The sequence below is a fragment of the Lissotriton vulgaris genome, chromosome 9 (genome assembly GCF_964263255.1).
Source record: "Lissotriton vulgaris chromosome 9, aLisVul1.2, whole genome shotgun sequence".
In the NCBI taxonomy this organism is placed as follows: Eukaryota; Metazoa; Chordata; class Amphibia; order Caudata; family Salamandridae; genus Lissotriton; species Lissotriton vulgaris.
In genome coordinates this window covers 1181899154-1181925421 of record NC_141697.1, presented here as the reverse complement: position 1 = coordinate 1181925421, position 26268 = coordinate 1181899154, and the positions used below count along the sequence as shown (strand labels likewise).

At 44.5% G+C, this 26268-nt stretch overlaps 1 protein-coding gene across 1 annotated transcript in view; it reads left to right on the top strand.

The window, feature by feature from the left end:
• SRGAP3 (SLIT-ROBO Rho GTPase activating protein 3) overlaps nucleotides 1-26268 on the top strand; it is a 468362-nt gene that overhangs the window by 383571 nt on the left and 58523 nt on the right. The window contains exons 10-13 of the mRNA XM_086939226.1: nucleotides 1169-1253; nucleotides 12576-12603; nucleotides 14111-14213; nucleotides 24144-24204. Coding sequence (XP_086795352.1) covers nucleotides 1169-1253; nucleotides 12576-12603; nucleotides 14111-14213; nucleotides 24144-24204 — 277 coding nt within the window. The remainder of the gene's footprint in view (nucleotides 1-1168; nucleotides 1254-12575; nucleotides 12604-14110; nucleotides 14214-24143; nucleotides 24205-26268) is intronic.

The following is a 26268-nucleotide window of genomic DNA, read 5'->3' as shown; positions in this document are numbered from 1 at the left end:
ACCCATTCTAATTTTTCATGATCAGACGTTGGCCCAGAGCAAGAGAGAAAGGTAATGCATCGGTTTTGCCTATGTAATAAATGAAAAAATGTTCATCAATCATCGTCCGGGAGAAGGAAAGAGCTCCCTGACAGATAACATGGGAGTGGAGAGGATGTGGCACAGCCGCCAGAGCTGCTTACTCAAGAGCTGGGGATCCTGGTTCGAGCCTCGGCTGCGCCGTACAACATTCTGTGATTCTATGCAAATCACTTGATCTCTTCGGGTAATAAATTATTATATTAATATGCTGCAATAGTAAAAGGCAAACCTTTATGAAAATATAGTTCCATCAAAGAGGATGTTAACAGTATTTCGGTGGCGGGAAACTGATAAGAGAAGCAGACGAGGAACAAGCATGTGGTAAATGTATGAAAATATGCCACAGACAATAGAAATGGAGGAAAGGTAAGTGGCACACACAGGAACCAATAAGAAGCCAGGAAAGAGAGGAGGCGGATGTAAGTCCCATTTAAGTTTATATTAAAAACAATAGAATTTTTCAAGCACTGTGTAAGCGAAACCTAAAAAAGGAGGCAGCGAAAGATAGAGACAAATGGAGAAAGCAGGGATGAAAAAGAGCCCGCTGGAGTGTAGAGAGGTGGAAGAAAGAGGCATAAGGGGAGTCAAGACTAGGCAGTGTTGGTATTTGGCACCCCAAGCATTCAGCGGCTGCAGGCTCCTAATAAAAACTTTGTGTCCCTGCATTAATTTTTTGAACTAAGGCACTGGATACTGTGGACTTCCTCTGACTTCTCTGCAGCGATTTATGTGCTGCATGGAGGCAATGGATGCAAACTGGAACTAATATATCTTGGATGTATTGGGATGCTATTAAATTGCCCAATGGTGATCCATTCAATGTGTGACACTATACAACATCCGTAAGAAAATAACAGTGTTGGAAGTAATGCCTCCTTCGTATGATTTAAACAGATTGTTTGGAACTGACTGAATTTATCATTAAAAATGTTTGACTAATGTTGAACGAGGATTTTTTCTCTTGCAACAAACTGTACAGCAGCCCGTTTCTATTGATTTTTTTCAGCAGCTAAGACAAGGCTTTGTGGTGTTTTTCTTCTTCTCGAGGACACTTCACTGTATTGAGACACTTTCTGTTTTCTTCTAGAAATTCAAAGAGTACCTGAATGGCAGTAACTTGATCACTAAGCTGCAGGCCAAGCACGACGTCCTGAAGCAGACCCTCGGAGAAGGTGGGTTGTGGCCACGTCAAGTGGTGTGCTGCAAGGTCAATGGCCAGCCAAGCTGACTCTCCGCGAATGGCAGCCCATTCACAAAACCACACATTGGGCTGATGCTCAAAGTATTTTGCATGTCAAAAATGAACCAAGGTGCAACAAAAATTACTTTCTATTTTTTGAAAACATATTTTATTGGTTTTTCATACTGCCACAAAGGCCATTGTCAAAGGCATATACATTACCAGTATGGGATACATTTAACTGTGTTCATATATCAGTACTGCATATGCATAATATCAAGTTTGCATTAATTACAGCATATTTTCAACAAAAGCAATGAGGATGTCTGTAGATTAATCTGCTGCAGTGTCCTTAGTAAGAAACAACACCCCCTCCACCCTCAACTTTAAACGAAACAACTGAGTCCCACCCTCCTCCCACCGTCCCTCAGACTCGTTACATCATTTGCTAAGGATAGGTAGTCAGCCTAACCAATCTGTGTGACACAGTAACTCCTGTGTAAGATTCGTTGGTCCTGTACCATCCAATGTCCTAGCACAGGAGCCGGTACATCTCCAGCCTGCACCTCTAGATGCGTTAGTCAGTGTGTTGATTTACACATCCTGTTGTATAGGGAGTTCCGTGGCAATAAACCCCTCCAGCATTGGATTCCATTCCGGCGAGATAGGATTCTTCCGTAATCCCCTATTTTCTTCCAGTTTAATCTCCATACTTGCGTCTCTACCCCATCTAACTACCTCGTCATGCCATCCCTGTACTGTCGGTACCATAGCAGCTTTCCACTGCATTGTGATTGATCGTTTGGCCAATATCAGTGCCAAATTAGCGATCCTATTCTGTGGTCCTCTTCTCTTGCGTTTAGGGCCTTGTCCTAATATACTATATTCGAAAGTGTTTACTCCCACCACCAGGGCTATGTCACATAGTATTTTGTGCACTGCTGTCCAGAAGCGTAGCAACCGAGGCAAGCCCACAATACATGCTGCAAATCCGCGCTTGGTGCGTGGCATCGAGGACATCTGTCTACTGTGTCAGGAAACATTCTGTGCAGCTTCTATGGGTCAGGTAAGAACCCCTTTGGTTTTGCTTTGTTCGCCCTAAGTTGGAAGGGTATGCCCAGATGTGGGTCCCTTGCTCACTTTTTTCCACTGGATTCAAGCTAGCCTGGCTGATGAAAGCTGATTAGCCAGAAACCGGGCCCAGGTTGCTTGTTTCTGTTCCAGGGAAGACATGGCTTGGCAGTTCGGGCTGCACTGTTCCCATGAGGCACAGTGTCAGACTGATTTGCATATGGCCATGTCTGAACTGGGGTGACGGAGAGAGCTAAAGAATGATGATGGATTAAACCCAGATCAGTTGACTGGGGGTGAATGCTTGCAATGTTCAACACTCCGTCCATCATCCCCTTTGGTTTTGCTAAGATCTATGTACTACCATGGACTGTATAAGCTTGAACTTAAGATTGCGCGATATCTTCTTTGGATATTCTAATATCACCACCCACTCCTTATCTGTCAGCTCCTGGCCTATATCTCCGTTCCATTTATCTCGAAGCACCTGTAAGGAAGTTGCAACGTGTGTTTGTATCCCCTGTACAGCCATCTGGTCAAATGTCTCCCGTTGCCGATTAGGTAGAGCACGTGGAATAGCTTATGTGTTGGGGGTTCTTTTCCGTCAGGGGCCCAAGTATTTCTGATATATCTGCAAAGGCTTGCGTGCAGTAAAAATAAAGTTTTGGGGACCCCTTGCTCCCTCACGAATGTATCATGATTCATTAGCATCTATCTGCAAACAGCATTCCAATAGTGTTTACTCCTTCCGTTGCCCAGCTGGATATACGTTTATTGATGGTTATCCCAGTCGGTGTAGGGAGACCCAGTAATGGGATATTGGGGGCGTAAGAGAGATGTCCTCTAGTATAACGGATCGCTTTCCTCCAATATGTCAAAGCCACCCTTAATAATGGGGGCGCTGCCGTTGGGGGTTTACTATTCGGTAATAACAGTGTATGGAGCGCTCCCCTTTCCCTTGTTCGTCTTGTCTTACTTATCTCCTGTAGATGGCGGCCTGCAACCCAGTACAAAAATAACTTTCTAAATTTAAACTCAAAATTCAGATGAACAGAATTTGTAGGAGAGGTGTGGCGCAGCATCCAGAGCAGCTGACTCCAGAGCACGTGGCTCAGGAATGGATCCCTGGCACCGGCGGCAGCTCAGCACCATGTGACTCTGGGCCATAGCTCACTTAGTCTCCCGGACGGCCCCCAGCGCCTTGCAACCATTAAGGGGTGATATGTTCGCGCTTTACAAATATGAATTTGTCCCCAGCTGATTCGCGGATTTTACCGCGATTTCGCGAGATTCGCGAAATCACGGAGAATCCGCAAATTTCGCGAGCGGAACGTGGTCTTACGAGTGCAGCAGTCCTGCAAGCACAGCAGACTTGCCTCCTTCATCAGTTTAGGACTGAAAATGGGATTGCGACCATTTCTGGGTGGAGCAGCCTGAACGACCAGGACAGACTATTTAGTTTGTGGGTATTCGCATGCCTCTTGCAGATAGTTTCCCACCCAAGAAACGCCTGCAGATTTCAACCTATCGAAAGGGCTGCTGTGTAGGAAGGTAGACCATGACTTGTGGAGACAACCTCTGGCTGGTCAGGGTTGTATGTTTTAGCACATGGCCCTTCCAATGCGTTCTATATCATAAGTGTTGGATTCCCACCCCATTGAATCATGCCACGCCGTTCAAGTTTACTGATTGAGATAGCCTGAGTATAATGAGCAAGGAATGTGGATCAGTCCTAACAGAGTCATGCTTCTGAAAGGCCTGAAGGGTTGGAACAGAGTCAGCCACCTGACAGACTATTACTTATTGGCAGCTGGTATTGTGGCCAGAAAGGAGAAAGTGCGTTGCAGAGAAGACAACGTGTAATAAGCTTTAAAAAGTAGACATAGGCCCTGTTTACTCATCAGGAAGTGAAGATATGTGTTTAAGTGCTGAAGCCAATGTTTACATTCATGCTGAAAATGCAGGTCTCTAAATTTTCGGGAATTTACTTTTGAAAAATTATGCAGAAATATAGCCACAATTCAGGAGCGGTCGCTAGGCTTACAGCCTCGATTAACCTATGAAATTGCTCAATTCAGGTAGCTAGCTTTTGGGAAGCAAATTACCTGGAAAGTGGTTGCTTTCAGAGCTCTTCTGGGTAGCAGCCCTAGCCTGGGCATATAGGGGTTCTCAAATACCAACACTTAGTTCATTGCAGCAGCATGCTTCTTATAATGCGTCTGGGTGGCTTGTGAAGGCTGCGATGTAACAAGCAGTGTGGTTGGCTGACTGGTTCTTTTGGAACAGAGGAACACATTTAGACGTAGGGCATTTTATGTGATCATCTGTTTGTGTTTCTGTATTTCAAAGGAAGAGCACAGCTCTGGATACCCTCTTGGGTGATTAGTGGTTGATTCCCCAGTCCTTTCCCAGAGCTCTCAGAGAAACAAGCCAAGCAAACGTGCAATGGATGCATGAATTGATTTTGTGGTGTAAAGCATCTGGTGCACACAGTGCTAACAATTACAGGAAAATACACCTTTAAAAAAGGCATAGCTGTCAATAGTGTAGCAGGTGCAGTGGCAGTGAGGCCAACTAATGTAAGGTGCCCTCTAAATACCAGTCATGGCTGGTTTACACCACTGAAACAGGAGTGGGACCGGTTTTCTTTTAGAATGTTTTATGGACAAATGTCTAAATATACTTGTTTCTGAACTTGAGTAAGGGCCCACTAAGGACCACAGCATATGACACTTGAAAATATGATCAAGCTGTAAAGTTTCTGAGTTTGAAAACTAGTCTGTTGATTTGAATCCTGGCATAGCTAAAAATGATGTGATTGTGACCCAAACAATTCCCTCCATCATTTAATTAAGACATATGTAGCCTAAAAAACACCTCTTGTGGTTGCTGGCTAGTACTGCCTCAAATGTATGTCCCGCCCAGCCACCTCTCCCACAATTGTTTCTGTGATCTGGTCTCAAGCAGATGCCACACACCATCCCATTCTGAGTAGAGGGCATCATGTTTGAAATCACTCAACTATAATATGAACGTTCTCTGGAAAATGTTTTGCCCTCAGGGCTGTGCTGTAACAAATACCTAACATAAATGTAGTTACTCTTCTGTCACAAGGTTTAGAAACTGTGCACTATGTGCAGTTTTTGACTGTTTTTCTCTGCCTATTACATTGACCCTTTGCCGTAAAACGGGGGAAAATCTGCCCCAGTGCTTAATTTGAGCCTGTGGTTTCCGGGGCTCAGCACCGGCACTTAATTGTCAACAAAGGAGCTTGTGACAGTCTGCCACAAGGTGGCGATGTCTGGCTAATTTAGAGACGACCACAACTAGAGTTCATTATTAATTCAATGTACATAAAAATTACTATTGCCTGCCACCCAAGCCATTCTTACAGCTTTGGGGGCCTGAAATAGTCTGAATTGTCAAACTTGTAGGAGTGTGTTGGTGAGTAAGTGAGTTGTTGCTATCATTGGCAGCATAGCAAGGGCAATGTATAGTGCAAGCTGCAGTGGCCTCCTGACGAGAGCCCTGACTTTTAATTTTTTTACAAATTAAGCACTGTCTCCTGCCCACTCCCTATATTCCCTTCTATTCGTGTTCTTGTTTTGACTTTGCAGTCGGTACATGTACTTTTGCCCTTTTACATTATGAGCTAAATGCTACCAAAGAACGGATTGTGATGAATAAAATAGGACAGGATGTACTACTTACTGTTTGTACTGTGACAATGAGACAATCCCTGCTGCAGCGGTGAGACCATTAATGAGCCTCAGTCCTCAAAAGGCAGCTATTTGCTGTTGAACACTGAGCACTATTCTAAATAATTCATACTAGCCCAGTCTCAGGGTTGGGGGCAGAAACCCAGAGTTTTTATTAAGCGCTGGTGCTGCTGAATGCCAGGGTGGTCGTAATTCAAAGTTGCCTAGAGTTGATTCCACTTCATGCCTCTTTCTTCCATCACTCTACAGTTCCGTTCTCCTTAACTCACTACTGCAGTTTGGTTTCCATTGCTGCTTTTTCATTTTTTGCCTATCACGCGCTTCCAATTTTTCCATTTTCTACCTTTCTATCTCTTACTCTGGGTCAAAGTCTGATGATGAAACATAAGACCTGGGCCCTACAAAATGAGTCTTGTCGGCCACAGTCAGCAACCAGGGCCATCACAAAGAGAATATATATATATACCTGAACTGTTCCTTTGCATAAGGTAGCTAGCACAGTCATACAAGTCGGTGGTGGCAAACAAATTTTCTTTTTCCTGGGAATTTTTTTCTTTATTTACAAGGTGAAAGCTTTAGTGAACCCCGGACAGATTTTTGCACCCAGGCCCACATAAGCTTTTGACAGGTCTGCCTGCAGAAGAAAAAAACTACTGCTATCCACCATTTCACCTTCACCTTTTGTCATCCATTCATTCTTCCATTGATCATTCAATCTTTCCCCTTTTCATCAATCGGCCGTTGCATCTATCCATTCACACATCTACCATCAATTCATATAAAAGTCCATCCATCAACCCATACATCCATCCTTTGACTTACCTATCCACCAATAAAGGCGTCCATCCATCCACATTCGTAGATTTCCCTTTACTCTTGTCATCCTTTCACCTGTCTTCATCCACTGATCCATTCATTCATCCCTTCACCCACTCATTGATCCACCCACTCATCCATCGATCCTACATTTCACTCTTCCTTCTTCCCTTTCCCTCTATACCCATCTTCCCTTCTTCCTTGCTCCCACTGCTCTCGTGTTGACACAAGTGCTCCCTTAGAAGGTTCATTATGAGCGTTTTTATGCTGAGTTGCAGACAGAAGAGCATACATGCCAGTAGACCAGATGATTCAGGCGGGAGACTCCCAGGTTTTGAAGCCAATATTGACTTTATTGTCACTGTCTCCGGCCTGAAACTGTCTCTTTTTCAATAGAAGTCAATGCGAGAAATACTTTCTTCCTATTCATTTTTTTTTTTATATCTCCCACTTTCCCCTTTTAAAATGTGGCATGTATGGAATAGGCCTATAAACAGGGCCATCATAACAACTTTGGGGGGCCTGGGCCAAATGCATCTTGGGGGCCCCTCTTCGGACCAGCTTTGATTTTCCAATCCAGTTTCAGCTCTTTCATGCCCTCTTTGGCCAGGTCACTGGCAGTGCTCAGGTGCTCTGCTCCAAATTCTACTTGTGTTAGATCTAATATTCAGGGATACTGATGTGTTTTGAATATTGTAACGCTCCATCAGCTCACTATTATTACTACAATTAATTTCTGTGACACCCTCCCATTTCTCATATGTGAAGTCCTGTTTTGATCTAAAAAAAACTTGTTATGGCTGTTGCATAAAACGCAAACACAACATTGCACTGTAAGATGTTTGTAATAAACTCTTAGAAATCACCCACAATAAAGGTAAATTAAATGAAAACAGTATTAAAAAATTCTGTTTAAGAATTATTCAAGATCATCAGGCAAGACTCTCTGCAGAAAAGAGCTGGCTCTATCAGGGGGGGCCCTGAATGACTGGGGCCCCGGGCCAGAGCCCACTTCGCCATGCCTTAAAATGTCTCTGCCATTAAAGAACCCCACCCCCGCTGCATCTGCTAAAGGAGGGAGGGGAGGGGGGAGTTCACGACACCCCTGTGTGCCAGTTTCTCCAGCTTGTTGAGGTTTGCTAATAAACTTTTCCAACAACCCCCGCTTTCTTAACGTCCACAGCTTCGATGCTATTCGCCTACTCTCTGCACTGGGCTCCAGCGCCTGTATCCACCCCTGATCCTCGGCAGACGGGCCTGTATGTCCATATTAGCGCGCCTAGGCCAGGCCTCATCAATCAAATACCGGAAACATCCTCCAAGACCTTAGCGCAGCTGCTCCCCGCGGCCGGCTTTGACACGCACGTGCCCACGCACGCGGGAGGCACGCGCGCCCGGGCCAGCTGGGCCCATCCCTGGGGCCTCGTGCCTCTTCTGCCATCGACCGGGCCTTCTCCTGCCTCCCAGGTGCTCTGCGGAAGCGCAGGGTCATTAATCACCAGATAAAGGCCCGGCGCGTCGCGGAGCTTCCATTCCTCAATCGTAGGCAGGAGGGGGGCAGAATGACGTGTCAGGGGAGAATGTAAAAGTTCAGCTTCCGCAGCGAGGCGTCGAGTCCATCATCTCACCTGCTTTGGGGGGCCGCTTTCTTACAGGTGGTCCCAGAGGGAACTCGGAGTAGGGGGCGCGGGAGGTTGTTCTTTTCTTTCGCGTCCTGACTGGCGAATCGACCACACTGTCAAGTCATTTTTCAAGAGATTCATTCCAGCCCCTTTCCCCTTCCGCATGCGCCTATGCACCTTGAATGTGTTTCGCGGTTGCGGCATTAACTGGGCCTCTGCGTGTTGATGTTATGTTATTTCTATTTGCAGCGGGTGCGGATCACCCGGGACTTTATCTTGTGGCCCGTGAAAGAGGGCAAGTAGCCTGCCTGGGGACTGTTGGGATAGGCTGGCTTTTAGTTTCTTCTGGGATTCAAGGATGGAGCTGGCAGCCCAGATGCGACCGGGCTCCTGCTCCGTTGCCCAGGAAACGCAGGAGAATGGGGACCAGTAGGGGTTGCGTGTCACAAAATGGCAAGGAACATTTCGAGCTACAAAAGTATTGCATCAACTACATTGCCAACCATTACATAATCGATCTTAGTATGTAGTTAATAGTATCTATTGATCATCCACTGATATTGTTTTATATAGTAGTAAGGTCAATGTAGGCGATGCAGTATTTTCAGCAGTTGATATTTCTGCTGCAATGTAGTGATAGCATAAATAGACAGACATCAAGGGCCTGGGCAGACAGGTGGAATTTATTACCCAAAGGGGGGGCCTGTGGGTGTTCTGGGTCTTCAGTGGTGCAGGATTTCCGGTCAGGCCGCCCTCACCCGCTTCCCCTAGTGAGTCCAATACTCTTTATGCAGCAAGGGGGTTATGAATAATTACAAAAGGCAAGCTTCACTCACATGAGCAGGGATCCTTGGCTTTATTCCTCTATTACTTTAAACTTGGAGATCCCACGGTCATGCATGTAAGTAAAACAGTCATTCACATACCTAGGCCTTATTGAACATAATGCTCTCTGCCCCACTGATCCCTACTGCCCACTACACTAGTCCTTAACCAGCTGCTTTTCAGCAAGTGATTCGCTGGTAACCTGTAGGTTAGGGGTGCGTGTGCTTCAGGCTTCCAAGCATTGTCCCATTCTCTAGAACCTTGAACACTTGATGTTTGGTTGACATGTCAGAGTGACTGTTCACAAGCATTGTTTTTGTGTTTTAAATTTCCCCTGTGCCTTGGGGGTCTTCGTGTGCGACTCTGAGGATGTGTTAAAGTTTATATTACGTGTAGAACTCAACTACAAAGCTAATTCTTACTTTACGCTATAGAATATGTAAGAGCAAAGGACAACTCATGAAAATAAGCATTGACAATGCCAACTGGTTTTGTGTTTGTGTAGTGTCATTTACAAAGCATCACTGGTGCACAATACAAGTATAGCACTGGTGGCAAGGGTGCAAACTTCCATGGAACAAGGAACAGGACAGCAGTCAGCAGCAGCAGTGCTACCCAGCATTGCTGATATACCTCACCTGCACACAACAGTCATGTCACAAGCAGCAGCAGTGCATGTTTCTGCACACACACAAGCAGCCTGTGTTACGGGTTAAGATATCGTAAATAATACAGAACCTCCTTGTGCAGCCAATGCTATGGCAATAGCACTATAGATAATGACACAGGAAAAAAATCAAAAGATGCCCATTTCACACAGTGTGCAGTAGTAGTTCAAATGTCCTGTGTACGCGTTTGAATGTGCGTGAGATGGTCTGATTCAGTTGCGGTTCGCATGACTCACGGGTAGGGGGGGTCGCACAGGGGGATTTAAAAAAATGTAAAAACTTCACTTACATGGTCCCGCGCCGACTCCGCTCCTGGCCAGTCCCGTGCCTACGTTTTTTCTGCTCATTGAACAAGAAGCAGGCCTCCTCCCTCCCCTCCCCTAAGCCAATCACAAAGCTGCAATGGCAGGGTTGTGATTGGTACAGACGGCGTCCTGCCGGGCGCCTGTAGGGAGGCCGTTTTCTCTATGTAGGCTGCATGCAGCCTTCATTGAGAATATCTAGAGTGCGCATGACTGGTTTGGTTGGCCTCAGAGGGCCGACCAAACTGTCAGGGCCCATAACATTGGGCAAGCCACTCCTCACCGACCCGCCCACCTGCCCTCCTCCAACCAGGCATACCGTTCTTCTTTCTCGCAGCGCGAGAAGCAGAAACAAAATGGTATTTAAAATACCATTTTATGTTTCTGCTTCTCGCACTGCGAGGAAGCAGTGGGGCGACGCTCCTGCGCCCTAATGGAGGAGCTGCCCCTGGTCAGATTTACCAACAAGATGGCAGCTCTGTAATAAACAAGAATCATGCACCGCCCTTGCAGTGAATAGATGCTTCGTCGTTCAGGCAGCACAAGGGAAGCACTCCTTTGTCAAGGGGAGGGGATGTGATGGATCTTGCCACTTCCTGCTGTGTAGTTCATGTCTTGAAAGTGCAGTAGTGTTTGCCTAGGTGCAGTAAAGCGCCACTATGCTGAAACGTACAAATCTTGTTAGGAAGAACAGAATTAACATACTGAAAGACATATATCCCTGTAGGGCAGTGCAATAGAATTGGTATAACTAACTGTTAGAAGAGCACTACCCGTAGCATCTTTCTGAAATAACAGAGGGATGTCCTTCCAGAACTCCAGAAGGAGATATTTTTATGTTTTCCATAGTTTGAGGCGAGGCAGAAGGATCTCCAATCATCTCACCCGGCAATATGGAGGATTGTGCTATGAACAATGGATGTTTTCTATTTGGTTGTGGACTTGGGAACGAGGTGAATGAATGAATGAATGAATGTTGGATTTATAGAGCGCATGGTTACCCTGGAGCGTCCCAGCGCTGTACCACTGGGAAACCCGTCCTGGCTTTCCCTGTGAGATGGTCCCTTTACTGGGCATCCCCAAGGTGCAGCCAGGCATCCCTGGCGGTGATGGGGCCGGAGTGGAGGTTAAGCAAGCTATTGCCCAGAGTTGCAGCGTGGGACCCCATGGTTAGAGTGGCACCGAGGCGAGATTTTTCTGGCCGGCTGACATTGGTCCTGCACCCGGCCGCGTCGGGAATTGAACCCTGGTCCCGAGCCGACCTCTGCCTCTGGGTCTGCCGCCTCTAAACTTTGAGCCACACTTCTCCAAAGAAGAAGAGACACAATCTGTAGGCATTGAAAGCTAAGCAGAAGATCATGACATTATAGGCTCATCTCATCATAACCATAGGAGTAAGGTAATGGGAGATAGCTTACCTGTCTTTTAATATGACTTACCACAGCACAGGAAATGACATCAGAAGTTCTTTGAAGCCGATGATGACTCATCGAATGCTTCTTTTTTAAAACACTTTGTATTAAACTGTTTATAAAACGTCTTTTGTCTCAAAGTTGAAACTGAATTATATTACTAAACAGAAGTTGGTAATACCTACAAATACCTAGGTACCAAAATTAGAATAAACTAACAGCATAGTTAATTTTACAATGTCAGGAGTCAAACCGGTTAGTTGCCACCAGCTGCAAAGCAGTCCAGGGAGGTTGCAAGGATGCAATTCACAGGTAACAAATGATGCGAAAACAACCCCTAATGTACTTCTATGATTACGCCGACTGGATTCTAAGTGTGCTATTGTTTTCCCATTTTCTCAAGCTTTGAGTAGTTTGCACATGACTTAAAGAACGTTTGAAATAGTACTTCGATGCACATGCTTTAAAATCATCCCAGCCTTGCGTTGTTTACGAATGAGTGAACGCTATTTCAGAGAGTGCTCAGGTGTGTTTTTCACATCAGACACACCCTGAGTAATGTATTTGTGCCTTTAACACCACAGCGACAATGCTTTGTATACAAGTGCCTTGAAAAATTAAGAGGTAATACTTCTGTTATCAGATATTGTTGTTCCCTATCTCCCCAGATCTGAGCAGTTTACATGCCACTCAGATTTGTTTGGGGGGGGGGGGGGGTCTAGAACTTGCTTCCTCAGGGATTTCCTATTCTCCTTTAGATTGAAGTAATACTCAGCTGACGTGGATAACCCGCAACTAGGGCTCAGGATGGGACGCAGCCTGTTTAATCCATATGTGCACATACACAGATCTGATGGTAGTTTTTTGTTTTTTTTCCAGGTGAACGAGCGGAATATGGCACCACACGGTAAGAGCGTCATACTGGTAGAGCAAAAGCGCACTGCGTGTCCTATCAATGTTAGTTATAACGTCATGTAAAAATATAGAGTAAGGAGGTGGAGCAAAGCTTGGAAAAAGTTTAGATAAAGTCAACTTAATTGAGCAAATATTAAGGTAGGACAGAGAGAGCGATAGAAGGCACTTGGGAAATTGGAATGTTTTACAAAAATGAATCCTCTGAAAGGCCCATAGCGCTGGGGCAGAATCAGTAAATAGGCTTCATATAGGCCAGTCTGCCACTGTGGGGATAAGCAAGACTTGTGCTTCACAGATTAAGTATGTCATGAATTAAAGAAGATAGGAAGACACTTGACTCCCTCATCATAGAAGTCTCTAGAGTTTAAGTATTCAAGCTTGACTTTCCGGCTTCTGATTGGGCCACTGGGGAAACTATAATTCAACATCCACGCTGACGCGGAGGACTTCACATATTATTTCTAGACCACCTATAGTCAAAGAATTTGCCTAGAATTGCTGATAAATTTAGAACAAGTCAACAAAAATTACCCTTCGCATAATCCAGCGAAATTCATTGATTCAGGTAATAATCCTTTACGAAGCAGTTGCCATCGAAAATAGTTTACAGCAAGTGGTTGTAAAGAGCAGTCTGTCTCAGTGACTCCCAAGCTGCTTTAAAAAAATTAAGGCAGTGGTATATTTTATAGCATGATAATGGTTGGGATTGAGCAACTGTGGGTATGTCCTGTGTTTTATAATCCTATACAGTATTCGCATCATCAGCAACTGGTAAGTTCTTCCATAATGGCTTCTGTTCTCAATGCTGTTCTCAGGGAGGGAAGATACCCATTGTGACAAACTGAAAAGTAAGGTCTGTCTCGGAACCTGACCATGATGTTGGAGCACCTTAGATAGCAGTGTATTTAAATATACTTATTTATGTATTTAAAAACAAGTATAATTCTAGATATTATTCTACGTTCACTACAGGTTTCAGTCCAACTAGATTAAAAATTATAAGAATATAAATCCACTTTCAATTGTATTATAAACAAGCCAGATGAAAACACAAATCTGCTGTAACTTTAATTCCAAATTAGTCAATATGGAGAGGCGGAAGTCCACCTAAAATGAACCAGAATAAACATTAAAGATCATAACAAATAGATTGATCATGGAGGAGGCAACAACATCAGCTCTAGGGAACACATCGTCTTGGAATTCATGTCTAGAAGAAACCTCCCTCTGTTTACATTCTACCCACAGTTCTTTAAGTACAAATAAAGGACATGGTGATTTTTAAGGTCACAGGTTGTGCAAGTCCAATCCTTCAAGGGTGAGGGAGCAGGTGAAAAGAAAATGCAAAGGTAAATTTCATGGCAAACCATTTTGGAAGACAATGGAGATAAGGGCCAGCTACCAAGCAGAACACTTAATTTAGATTTCACTTCACACACTGCAAGCTCATTGGCCAGTCATGTACTTAAAACTGTTTTCTTTTGTTCCGTTTTTCCCAGGCCCCCATCGTTACCCCCTAAGCCACAGAAAATGAGGAGACCTAGGCCTCGTTCAATTTATAACTATAAACTGTTTAACGGCAATATGGAGGAGTTCATAAAGGTACTTGCAGCGAGGCGGGGAGTGGAAGCTTAAGACGGTGAGGGGATGGTTTCTGCCTGTGCTGGCTCCTCTTGCTTCCTTGCTCCATGCCCCTAATGCTCACTCTCTCCTTCACTCACTTGCCTGCAGTATGCTTTCTGCCTTCTTCAGCTTGAACCAGTATCTCATTAACCTTGGTGAGGCTATCAATCGGGTAGATGCAGTTGACTTTAGAAAGATGGATAGCACAGTAGGCGCCTCTGCCGTTGTATGAATTCTAGATTGAGAGCAACAAAGTGTATTTTTTGATGCCAAAAAGTAAGCTCCTATACTTCTCAGGAGAATCTCTAAGCATTTTATAAGCCGTAAGTATATATCAAAACAACGCCCTTTCAGGTTTAAAGTGCCACATAAATTATGCAAAAAAGGAAGCATTGAACCTTGGGTAGTTTCCAAGTTTTAGGTGGTGTACAGTTCCTTTATATGGACTACTCTTCAATACAGACAACACTCCAAATCTGCTCACCTCAAATGTCTGTTTTTCTAGCAGAGGCTTTAAGCATAGGGTTAGCACAATGCCATCCATGCCGAGCTAGAAAGTGACAAAGCCTTTTGCCATTTGTGCAGCAAAGTCTTTCAACATGGGATTAGCAAATTCCAGCAACAACATAATAATAATGTATAAGCCACTTGTTTGAAGTGGACACTCAGTCACGCGGCTTGCAGGGAAGATCTTACTAGAAAATTCACGTATGACCAGCAAGTTCATAGAGCAGATCTGCTTTGGAAGCTCCAAATGTGAGTTCGATCTATACGACCTAGGAGCTGTATTTACCTGGAAGTTCTTGGAAAAGGTTTGACCTGGCACTGTACAGAGTAGCATTTATTTGGAGGTTCCAAAGAAAATATTTCATCTGACTGGACAAGGTGCAGACGTATGAAGGCCATGCAGCGGATACGATTTGGATCTTTTTTGGATCTGCTCTTTAATGTTAAGCAGCAGACTTGATCTGGAAACGTATTAGTCAGATTTTACCTGGAACTTCATAAAGTGTATTGCTTATAGAATAGACCTTCATGAAACAGATGTGACCTGGATATTCAGGAAAGAGGATTTACCTGGAAGCTCAGTCGTCTGGCTTGAAATGGAGGTTGAGAGTGGGGTGCAGTTTTCATTTAGAATTTTGCAAAGCAGATCACTTCTGCAAGTTAATGGTAGAGATCTGGCCTGGAAGTTCATATAGCTGATTCGACTTGGAAGTTGATAGAACTCGTGCTCTGGATTTTATGGAGTTGAGGTGGCCTCCACGTTCATCGTTTTTGGCCACTATAGGTGTGGCAGGGTTTACTCAGACATGAGTCCCTTGCTCACTGCACCATCAGGATTCAAGCAAGCCGGGCCGACGACGGCTAAAATGCCAGAAACCGGTCCCCGGTAGCTTGTCTCCTTTCTGGTGAAGAATTGGCTTGGTAGTTTAGTCTGCCCTGTTCCCATGATGCACTGGGCCAGGGACAGACTGATTTGCATATAGCCAGGTTCTGAGCTGGGATGGTGCAGTGAGCTAAATAACGGTGATGGATCAAGCCCTGATCTTTGGACTGGGTAAGAGTGGTCTGCTTAATTCAGACACTCTGTTCATCACCACCCCCTTTTCTGAATCGTTTTTGGCCACTATAGGTGTGGCAGGGTATACTCAGACATGAGTCCCTTGCTCACTGCACCATCAGGATTCAAGCAAGCCGGGCCGACGACGGCTGAAATGCCAGAAACCGGTCCCCGGTAGCTTGTCTCCTTTCTGGTGAAGAATTGGCTTGGTAGTTTAGTCTGCCCTGTTCCCATTATGCACTGGGCCAGGGACAGACTGATTTGCATATAGCCAGGTTCTGAGCTGGGATGGTGCAGTGAGCTAAATAACGGTGATGGATCAAGCCCTGATCTTTGGACTGGGTAAGAGTGGTCTGCTTAATTCAGACACTCTGTTCATCACCACCCCCTTTTCTGAATCGTTTTTGGCCACTATAGGTGTGGCAGGGTATACTCAGACATGAGTTCCTTGCTCACTGCACCATAAGGATTCAAGCAAGCCGGGACGACGACGGCTGAAATGCCAGAAACCGGTCCCCGGTAGCTTGTCTCCTTTCTGGTGAAGAATTGGCTTGGTAGTTTAGTCTGCCCTGTTACCATGATGCACTGGGCCAAGGACAGACTGATTTGCATATAGCCAGGTTCTGAGCTGGGATGGTGCAGTGAGCTAAATAACGGTGATGGATCAAGCCCTGATCTTTGGACTGGGTAAGAGTGGTCTGCTTAATTCAGACACTCTGTTCATCACCACCCCCTTTTCTGAATCGTTTTTGGCCACTATAGGTGTGGCAGGGTATACTCAGACATGAGTCCCTTGCTCACTGCACCATCAGGATTCAAGCAAGCCGGGCCGACGACGGCTGAAATGCCAGAAATCGGTCCCCGGTAGCTTGTCTCCTTTCTGGTGAAGAATTGGCTTGGTAGTTTAGTCTGCCCTGTTCCCATGATGCACTGGGCCAGGGACAGACTGATTTGCATATAGCCAGGTTCTGAGCTGGGATGGTGCAGTGAGCTAAATAACGGTGATGGATCAAGCCCTGATCTTTGGACTGGGTAAGAGTGGTCTGCTTAATTCAAACACTCTGTTCATCATCACCCCCTTTTCTGAATCGTTTTTGGCCACTATAGGTGTGGCAGGGTATACTCAGACATGAGTCCCTTGCTCACTGCACCATCAGGATTCAAGCAAGCCGGGCCGACGACGGCTGAAATGCCAGAAACCGGTCCCCGGTAGCTTGTCTCCTTTCTGGTGAAGAATTGGCTTGGTAGTTTAGTCTGCCCTGTTCCCATGATGCACTGGGCCAGGGACAGACTGATTTGCATATAGCCAGGTTCTGAGCTGGGATGGTGCAGTGAGCTAAATAACGGTGATGGATCAAGCCCTGATCTTTGGACTGGGTAAGAGTGGTCTGCTTAATTCAGACACTCTGTTCATCACCACCCCCTTTTCTGAATCCTCCACGTTCATGGAGCAGGTCGGTTCTGTGATTTTGCTCGATTAGGCTTATAGCGATGCTGAAACTGCTTGCGCTCTTAAAAGCCTGTGGAATGTAGTAGTTTCCTCAGTTTGTCTGACTTCCATTGTTGATTGCACTCTTTGATGGAAGTGTTTGGCATCTGTCTTATGAGTTGCCTAGGAGGAAAGAGATCTGTTTCCAAGTCAGTAATTACGGTGTCTAATTCCATGTTTGGCTGGTCAGTCGTACCCTTCGACTCTCCCCACCCCTTTCAAATTCCATGAAAATGTTACTAAGGAGGAAATATATTTTTAAAAGCTTTGATCATGCAGTTACTTATTTTTATGTTCCTCAATGCGGGAGCTATGCATGACAGAATAGAAAAACACAGATTGAGGTTACACTGGCCTGACCCAGCCGCCATAAACGTGCCCCTGATGCCCCTGCAGTGGGTCCAGTGCAGAGGCACAGTAGTATTGGGGTACTACTGCCCCCTGAGTATGTATAGCATGGACTCAACCATGTTCAATAATTGTATTGCTGAATCAACATATGTACACATCTATTTTTGCCCTGCTCAAACAAATAGAGAAAATGCTATGTTTTTGGGGTTTCAAATAAAACTTCTGTTGACTAATATCTGAAAATGACGTGTCATGGACACCGTTTTATAAATGGTTAAGAGAACTTGTGTGTTCATATGCTAAGGATACATTTTTCTCTTGCTTGGTTTACTCAAATAACACAAGGGATATTATCTCTTAGCTAATGCTTCAGCTTGTTTTGGGTAGAGTAGAAACAGTATGCAGAAAGCTGAACCTAATAGCTCAGATGAGAAGAATCTATTAATACTTACAAAAACTCGGAAAGGTACTTTGTGTCCATAGTTTGACATGAGAACTAGTTCCAAAGGAAAATTGGAACTTTTACAAGCAAAGTTTCATGCAAGTGTTATTTGCGTTCAGCGACTCATGAGACAAGATAAGCAAAGGTTTGCTCCTGGGTACTAAATGTTCACGAATTACAAGAGTGAAATGGTTTCAGAGCACTCACAAGAAAAATCTAAGCAAGGAATGCCGTCATGTTCCTCCATGCAAAACGCGGGTGAGTTATTGTTGCTAACTAAGACCCATAGGAAAAAACCATGGGGCTCATTATGATGGCGTAAGGCCCGCCACCGAAAGCCGGTCGTGGCGTGCCTTCCTCCATCGTCCTGCTGTTTTCTCGCCACCATGTTACGATGGCGGCAGGAATCATTGGGTATGTGTGGCGGTCGTAAAGACCGCCCGCCACGGTTCTGAGAGGCGGTCCTTTTCCGACCGCCTGTCTGAACAGAAACATAGCCCAACATAGCCAAGCTTTTGCATTCCCATCTTTCTGTTCTTGCCTCATTTAGATCCTCCCCTGCTGGAAAGATATTCATTCTTAGATCTCTAGAGATGCAATTTACCACCAAATTTATAGGTCGAGCCTAGGCAGCGCACATGCGCTGTCTGCAAGACCTGTTGTTATCTCCTATATCGGCTTTTGGCATGCCCATTCATTGCCATTTTTTCATTTATTTATTCATAAAGTTTTATATAGCGCAAACTTAATCTCGAAGGATATCAGAGCGCTTTACAATTTGAGGCAAAGGTAACAAATCAGAACATTAGTCTAACATGGGGAATCTAATGGGAATTGAATCAACTAGTACAAATATAACAGCTCAATATAACCTGAGTGTACGAGTAGGAATGGGCTATGCGATGGAGCATAGAGAGATAAGGGAGTAAATACAATAAATGCTGTGCTATTTAGAAATACTGGGTTTTTATTGGTACATTAGGTCTGATTCTCCCGCCTTTGCGTGCTTGGGTCACGCCCAGGTGATTTCACTCATTGTTTGCTTGTGTTGGCCATCCCAATACCGCCGTGGTTTCTCCTGGTCATCCTGACCTGCCTTTTTATTTTGTAGGGTATCAACATAGTTTTAGGATTTCATGCCGTTTCACGGAGCAATGCTCTGTTCGTCACCTGCAAAGTGGCAATTTCTGTCTGGTAGCTGTTGAGCTATGCCAATAGCTCTAACTCCAAAAAATATGAGACCTATTGCATTTCTAATGCTTGTTTTAAGGGCCATGAGATTCCACCATTTAGATGATTCCAATTTTGCATACATTTTCAAGTTGTATGGATAGTTCTTTTAAACCTTTAGAATGCACAGTTTTTTTTACATTAGATATACCCTCGTACTGCAGGAAAGCAAATCATCTACAAGTTCTTCTCTTGTATCTGTATGTTAAGACAATCTTAACAATGCAGCAGCCGTGCTCGCAAGACTAGTGGGCCTACAATCGAGAACTCTGTGGGGCTAGGCTCGCATAATAGCTTTGCGCAACGCTATTGTTAGCTCACTAGTATATCTTCTGCACTTTCTCATCTGCATCTTTGACCAAGTGCCTAGCAACATTTTCAAAATGGATTCTGTGGATATGGAATTTTAAGGGGTTCTTGAGCAAGATGGATTTTGTATAGAGAAATTGACATAGTGAGGGCACTGCATCTCATTCACTGTATGTCCTACAGCCCAAGGGCACTACTAGTGTAAAATGAGAACTCTGTGCAGGTAATTGCATGCGAATATACTGAAACATGAGGTACAGATTCAGGTTGGCATCACCACTCAAATTAATGGACATTGTGAGTTTTCAGGCAAAAATTTGGATCAACATGACAGACTGGGAATTAGCAGGTTCAGTTCTTCATACTTTTCCAGTTTTAGGCCCATTTCCATGCACACAAATCTGGGTTTACCAAGCTTGTTTCTGCACCTAGGAAAACTTGGGGTGGTCCAAAAGAACAAATACTCACATTAATTTTTTTCGGCTTTTTTTTCAACACAAACTTTATTGCCTTTTTTACCATGAGAAGCAGGAGGCATTACAGGAGGATGCTTCCCATCTAGTAAATGTACATAACACAGTGCAGTCACTAATACATATAAATGCTATGGGTATTGGCCTCTTAAGTTCTTTCGTGACAGAGCAAATACAATATTAGAAAAAAACAAACACAAGAATCACTTGTTGTAAACGACCCTCCACCCGGATTCCAAACCAAACTAACACCCTCTATGTATCACCATGGAGCCGCCTCCCCTAAACGAAAAGGGGGAAGTGTCTATGCGAGTGCGGTGCAGTACTGTTACGTACCTACTGGAAAAATGGTGGTGCTGGAGCCTTCACCCGCATAGATCTCTGGAGGCATAATCAATGCCGGACAATGTGATCAAACCCTCCAATGTGTACCATCTCACTGAGAGCCAGCATCCCTTCCGGGCTCAGGAATGTGTGCTTTAAGGCTTATCCCATTCCATAGAGGTTAGTGATTTGAGAAGCCGCCTACAAAACTCCCTATGTATTTCCAGTCTGAGAGCTAAACTTTTGACTAGGCCCCACCAACATTATTTTATTTGTTACAAGCTTGTAGCAAGCACTAAGTTTGGTGGCTGTGACATCCTTCTATAGCCCTTTCTTGTATCTCTTTCGTTCCTACCCCAAGTTAATAAATCACATCTCCCAGAATGCTTTGAGGTGGGAGCTTCTTTTTGTAGAAGTTTTCTAAATTCCAGATTTATGTAAAAGTGATGTCTAAGAACAATTGGGCACCTAAAGCTATGGGATGAAGCACGCATGCGCAGGAGCCAACCTAGCTTCTGTTCAGAGCTTGCACGCTGTCCTATATAATGCTGTGACCCATCCAAGACTGGAATATGCCACAGAAATAGCTCCAGAAGCTCCCAGTGGAATTCATGGCCTAGTTTAGGTTTCAGACTTCGCACAGGAGTCGCATTTTGTAACAAGAAAAACACAGGCAGCTGGCTCAAGCCCACATTCAGTGCCGGGTCACAGTTAGGCGCCCCCCCTCCCCTACATCACCCCCCCCCCCCTCCCAAAGAGAACTCGGTATGTCCTGGGGTGAAGTAGAAGCAAATCACAAAAACATCATCAGTAAAAAGCAGGTTCAATAGTGCTGTGCATGCTATGTCTTATATTGCAGGGAAGCCGAATAGTGCCCTTTAAAACACTGACCTATGAACAGAGGGCTTCATGGTGCAGCACAAAACAATCACCTCATAAAGGACGCCTGATTAGAACAGCACAAACCCACACTTGGACAACCAAGGGAAGCTCCAGGGTGCAGTGGGAAGCATCTTGTACAGTCCAATAGTCTATTGTGAAACATTGGTTCAAAGGGGGCTACTGTGCAGTGGGAAGGGTCATCTTCTAAGGGAAACCTTAAGATACAAACACTGATTAATTAAATGTGAGTACAGTAGTGCAGTTCAAAGCATGCATCACTTAAAAGATATGTCAGGAGTGCTGTGTAAGCATTCTTACACTAATTGTGTAGCAGAAAATATCTGCCTTAGAAATTGCATTAATGATTAGCAGTGCAATGCTAAAGGTTTGTTCAGGGGCTGGACTACCTCATAGTGCAGTACATTTAAGTTAAGACTCGCTCTTGGATATGGTAAGGTCTAGTTTGCAAGGTGAGTTTGATAATATGTTATTTAAAGTACAGCACCATTCCTCTTTTCAAATTTCAATCACATCAAGATATGGACAGGAAGCAGCCAGTAGACATGTTTGATGGCATGCTTGCCACAACAGGGTGCCTTCTGGGATGTTCCTGGAAGTCTCCTGCCTGGGTTCAGACCCTGTGCCACCCTTGTTCACAGACTCCACGTCATGCCCACATGAACCTCGATTCACCAAAATGCCTTGGGTAGCAGCAGTGACCTCACACGCTCTTTCTGATCTCTATGACATCAGAGGAAGTGGCATCATGTGACTTTTGACCCTGACTGCCCAGAAATGATGCCACAAGACCTTTATACTAATAAAATCATCCTAATTGTCATCACAACATTCTTGTGTATACCTCAAAGAGAAAAAGTATAGGGGAATCACAATAAGATGCACAAAAAAGAGATTTTAAAAATAGTAGTGGTCAGGCCCTCTAGCACCAATTTTTATAGATTAAAATGTGCCTATGAACTAAGTTATTGGCTTCATTTACTCCTTTTTATTGTTAATAAGTTTTGACATCACCCCTTGTAAGGAACTAGTCACACCTGCGGAACAACTGCTTAACATTTTTTCCCACATATTCAGGATAATGCACTGTGGCAACAATTTTAAAAAAAATTTATTTTTCACTTTGTTTACATTTATTCTCTGTTGGGTAAATTCCCCATAAAGTGTAATCTCCCTGTTGGATCTGCAGAAAGTAAACAGTGTTCATCTGAATAGTGTTTATTTTCTTTGCTTGGTACCTTGTTTGCCTCCTCTGAGGCCAGGGGTCACAAAAGCAGTGCTAGGGGTCACAAGAGACAAACCAGGGGTTGCAGCTGCGACCTCAAAATGGCATCCATGCATGCTCAGCTCTTGCCTCAACCGACTTGTTCTGCGGCCCTGCATACACTTGCACATGGCCTTCTGGGTGTCCAGCCCTTTGTTTCCATTTCAGTCCTCTTTCTATGGATGTTTCCTCAAGTCAATTAGCATAAATGTGTGGTGTCCATCGCAGCGGTGGTGCTGGTGCATCTTTCTATTACTAATACTTTTATATTGCACACACTCCAGAGCTCCCGCCAGGGCTGATTTCACGCCCCACTTTAGCTCACTCTGCACCTGAGCTTCTGCTGCTTCTGGGGGTGGGCGGGGCTTCTGTTACCTTCACTTGCCTCATTCTCGCTTCACCTCTCTCCTTTTGTTTCCCTGCTATGCTGCTGCTGCTGCTTTCTTAACCCCTTTTTCTATCAGAGGAAGGAGAAACGCACGTGCCCGGATCCAGGTATTTATCACAGCCAAGTCTCGCTTGTTGGGGGAATTGCACAGTTGTGGGATTTAATTGGATGTGCTAATGACATCACAGGATTTACTTCTAGTTCACGTCAAACATGCCCAAGCAGGCAGGTGCACATAGGATGTCACATTGTAATTGTAATTGTACTTACATAGCGCTTACTACCCTAGACGAGGCGTCGAATCGCTTTTTCGGCGAGTACGGCAGAAGATACCTCAAACACACGCGCTTGCAAGCATTGACACCGACCGATAATGCCTCATACATGTGTATACAAAAACTAACATTTCTCCACTCCTCCCTATCTGCTTAAGAATGGTCCATCAGTTTCCTCTTCCTGTCCAGCCCCCATCACAGGAAGTGAGGTCTAGCCCAAGTCTAAAAGGCGGGAAAGATTCCATGCAGCCGGATCCTAATTCATGATGTCCAATGTTTGGTGTGGGAAGCAGCGTTGTCTCCAGGGTCTTGGTGTTCTGTGTTATCGTACCACATGACAACACCACAGAGTCATATTCGCACAGTAATATACCAACCAAGCCTTCAGTGATATAAGAACAAACATGCATATGCCACCGCAGTCACCTGTATGTGTAAGCTGAGCCCAGCACTGACTACTACCGAGGTATGTCATGGCCGCGAAAATAAGCGTAGCCCAATAAGTTCTATAGAGCAACTGTACTAATAAACGCACATTCACACATTTATAAGAACATCACAAAGGGCAAATTCCAGTTTATTAACATATCACAGCAAGAGTGACATCAGAAAATCGCTTCTACCGCCTCACAGTCATCTTGTACGGAGACCCACACATACATAGATTCAAACATGAACAGCCCTGCGCCGACACACAGCACACACACACCAGTACTTACCCTTCGCTGGGCAAACTTGTGCTCAGCATGTAAATACATAATACACGTGCACAGCAACGCTTCCACTAGCCCGCATAGTACCACAGCGACGCTCATTTGAGACTTTACTGCCTTTATGTGTTTTATGCTTGGCTAATACGTTCACTGCAAGTAGCCGCTAAACGTCTTCTTTTGTTCGAAGGACTCAGGGCAGGCGATTCCTCTGGTGGTCGAAAGCTGTGTCCGATACATCAATTTATATGGTAGGTTCAGCTTCTGTGATCCAGCAATGATTTCTTTTTATTGGTATCTTACAGTGGGCTTAGTGCCTGCTCGTTGCTTACCATTGGTTGACTTTATTGTCAGTCTTATTTGCTTGCTTCTTATTTGTTAGCTGCATGGGCTTTTTTTTCTTTCTTGTGTTTCTTCCATCGTAGGAGCATGGATGCATTTCTCTTCCCTTCCGCTGCTACCTTTTGCAAGCAATAGCTTTTTGTTTTTGTTTAAGTAGTTTATCTGAGTGCATGTGTTTTTCTGCTGTCTGTCTTGTGTGCGTCTCCCTCCTTTTCTGTGCTCTGTGTTCCTCTCTCTCGCCCATTGGATTTCTTCACCAATCCCCACGTTTTCTTCTAACCAGTGTGCTTTTTCCTCACCAGCTCTATGTTGCTGTCTTTTGACCCATTTAAACCCCTCGCCTGCACCCCCAGTAGTGCTTTCTCCCACTCGAAACCCTGGTATTGCTTCCATCCTGCTTCCCCCATGTTTCTTTGGCCGCTACCCACACCCCGTCTGTTGCTCTAATTATGCATTGCTTCCCTCACTCGCTGTAAAAACCCACCCAACCTGCTCCCCTGTGTTGCTTCCACCCACCTTTCAAGCCCTCTTGTTTCTTCCACTTGTTGCTTGCACCCAGCCACATAAAAAAGTTTGCTTTTGCATTTTTTTCTTGTTACTTAGTGATCCATCTCGGGTCGACAACTAAAAAGAAACAAAATGCAGGCGTCATGTTGTCGGCGCACACATGCTTGGTGCACCCAAGAAAAGCCATTTTTTAGATTCTTTAGTCATACATTTCTTTAGTCAGACAGCATAGTGATGCTGTCCCGCATGGCTAAAACCATTGACAAAGCCACTAGGTTCTAAAGGTGAAACCTATTGGCTTTGCCAAGGCTTGTTAGTGAAATCTCTGATTCTGAAGTTAAGTGAGTGAATTATTGAGCAACCATGTATTATATAGCCTTGTGGCAACCATGGGCAGTCTCTACAACAAAGCACGGACAAGGTAGAAAAGAAAAGGGGTATGTAGACCAGAATGTTCATATGGCAGATACGAATTTGGTGTTTCTACATTAGTGGAGACACTCCTCTCCACAGAACAAACCTGAGCAGATGCTCATGGAAATGCTATTAATCGGGTAAACTGAACTAGAAATGAAGGAATGTAGTTGACCCGCAAGCTCATAGAGAAGATATACAAGGTTATTAGAATGAGGCTGACCTACAAGTTCATTCACAACCTCACCTAGAAGATAATGGAGTAGGTGTTGCTTGGATGGTCATTGAGAAAATTACACTGAACAGACTGTCAAAGGTACTTGGATATTATACAGGAGGTCAGCCTTGCCCGTGTTGTCACATCTGACTTGGATGCCCACGGATACAGTGGTACTGATACATATCACACAGCTGCTCGTAGAGAAGTAGAACCAGTGTTACAAGAGCAGATCTCGCTTGGAGGTTCATAGTACAGGAAATACGAGGAGGTCCATGGCACAGGCGGGACACAGAAGCTTTATAGAGAATCAACGTAGGCAGTTACCTTGCCAGCTATTACTGGTAAGTTCCTAGAGCAGATAGCACCTAGACGCCTCTTATAGTAATCATGTCCTGGCATTTTTTCAGACCTTCTTAGGTGGAAGTTGAGTGTCAGCAATGGAAGGCTCTTGAGGATGTAGCCGGGAACTCATGTATTATATTTAAATTGAGATTGCTAGTAATGAATGGCGATGTAAATGTATTATATAATATGACCGAAATTAGTAGAACGATTAAAGACGTAAGATTCCTTAAGATCCTTTTCGGAAGCACGCTTGTTGGACAGGAACACTGCCCGACATAACAAATGCTAATAGTTGGTCTGGATGATATGATTGGTCAAGATTAGAGAATGCATGCTAAAGCGCAGTGTCAAGCAGATTTCTATCAGATGCCTGTGTTCCACCAACAGTTTCTTTGTGAATTAAAGTGTTTCATGTGCCATAGTTCCATAGTATTTAAGATGGCTGAAACTAGTGTTATATTGTGTTGCTTTTGGTGGTGACATGTTT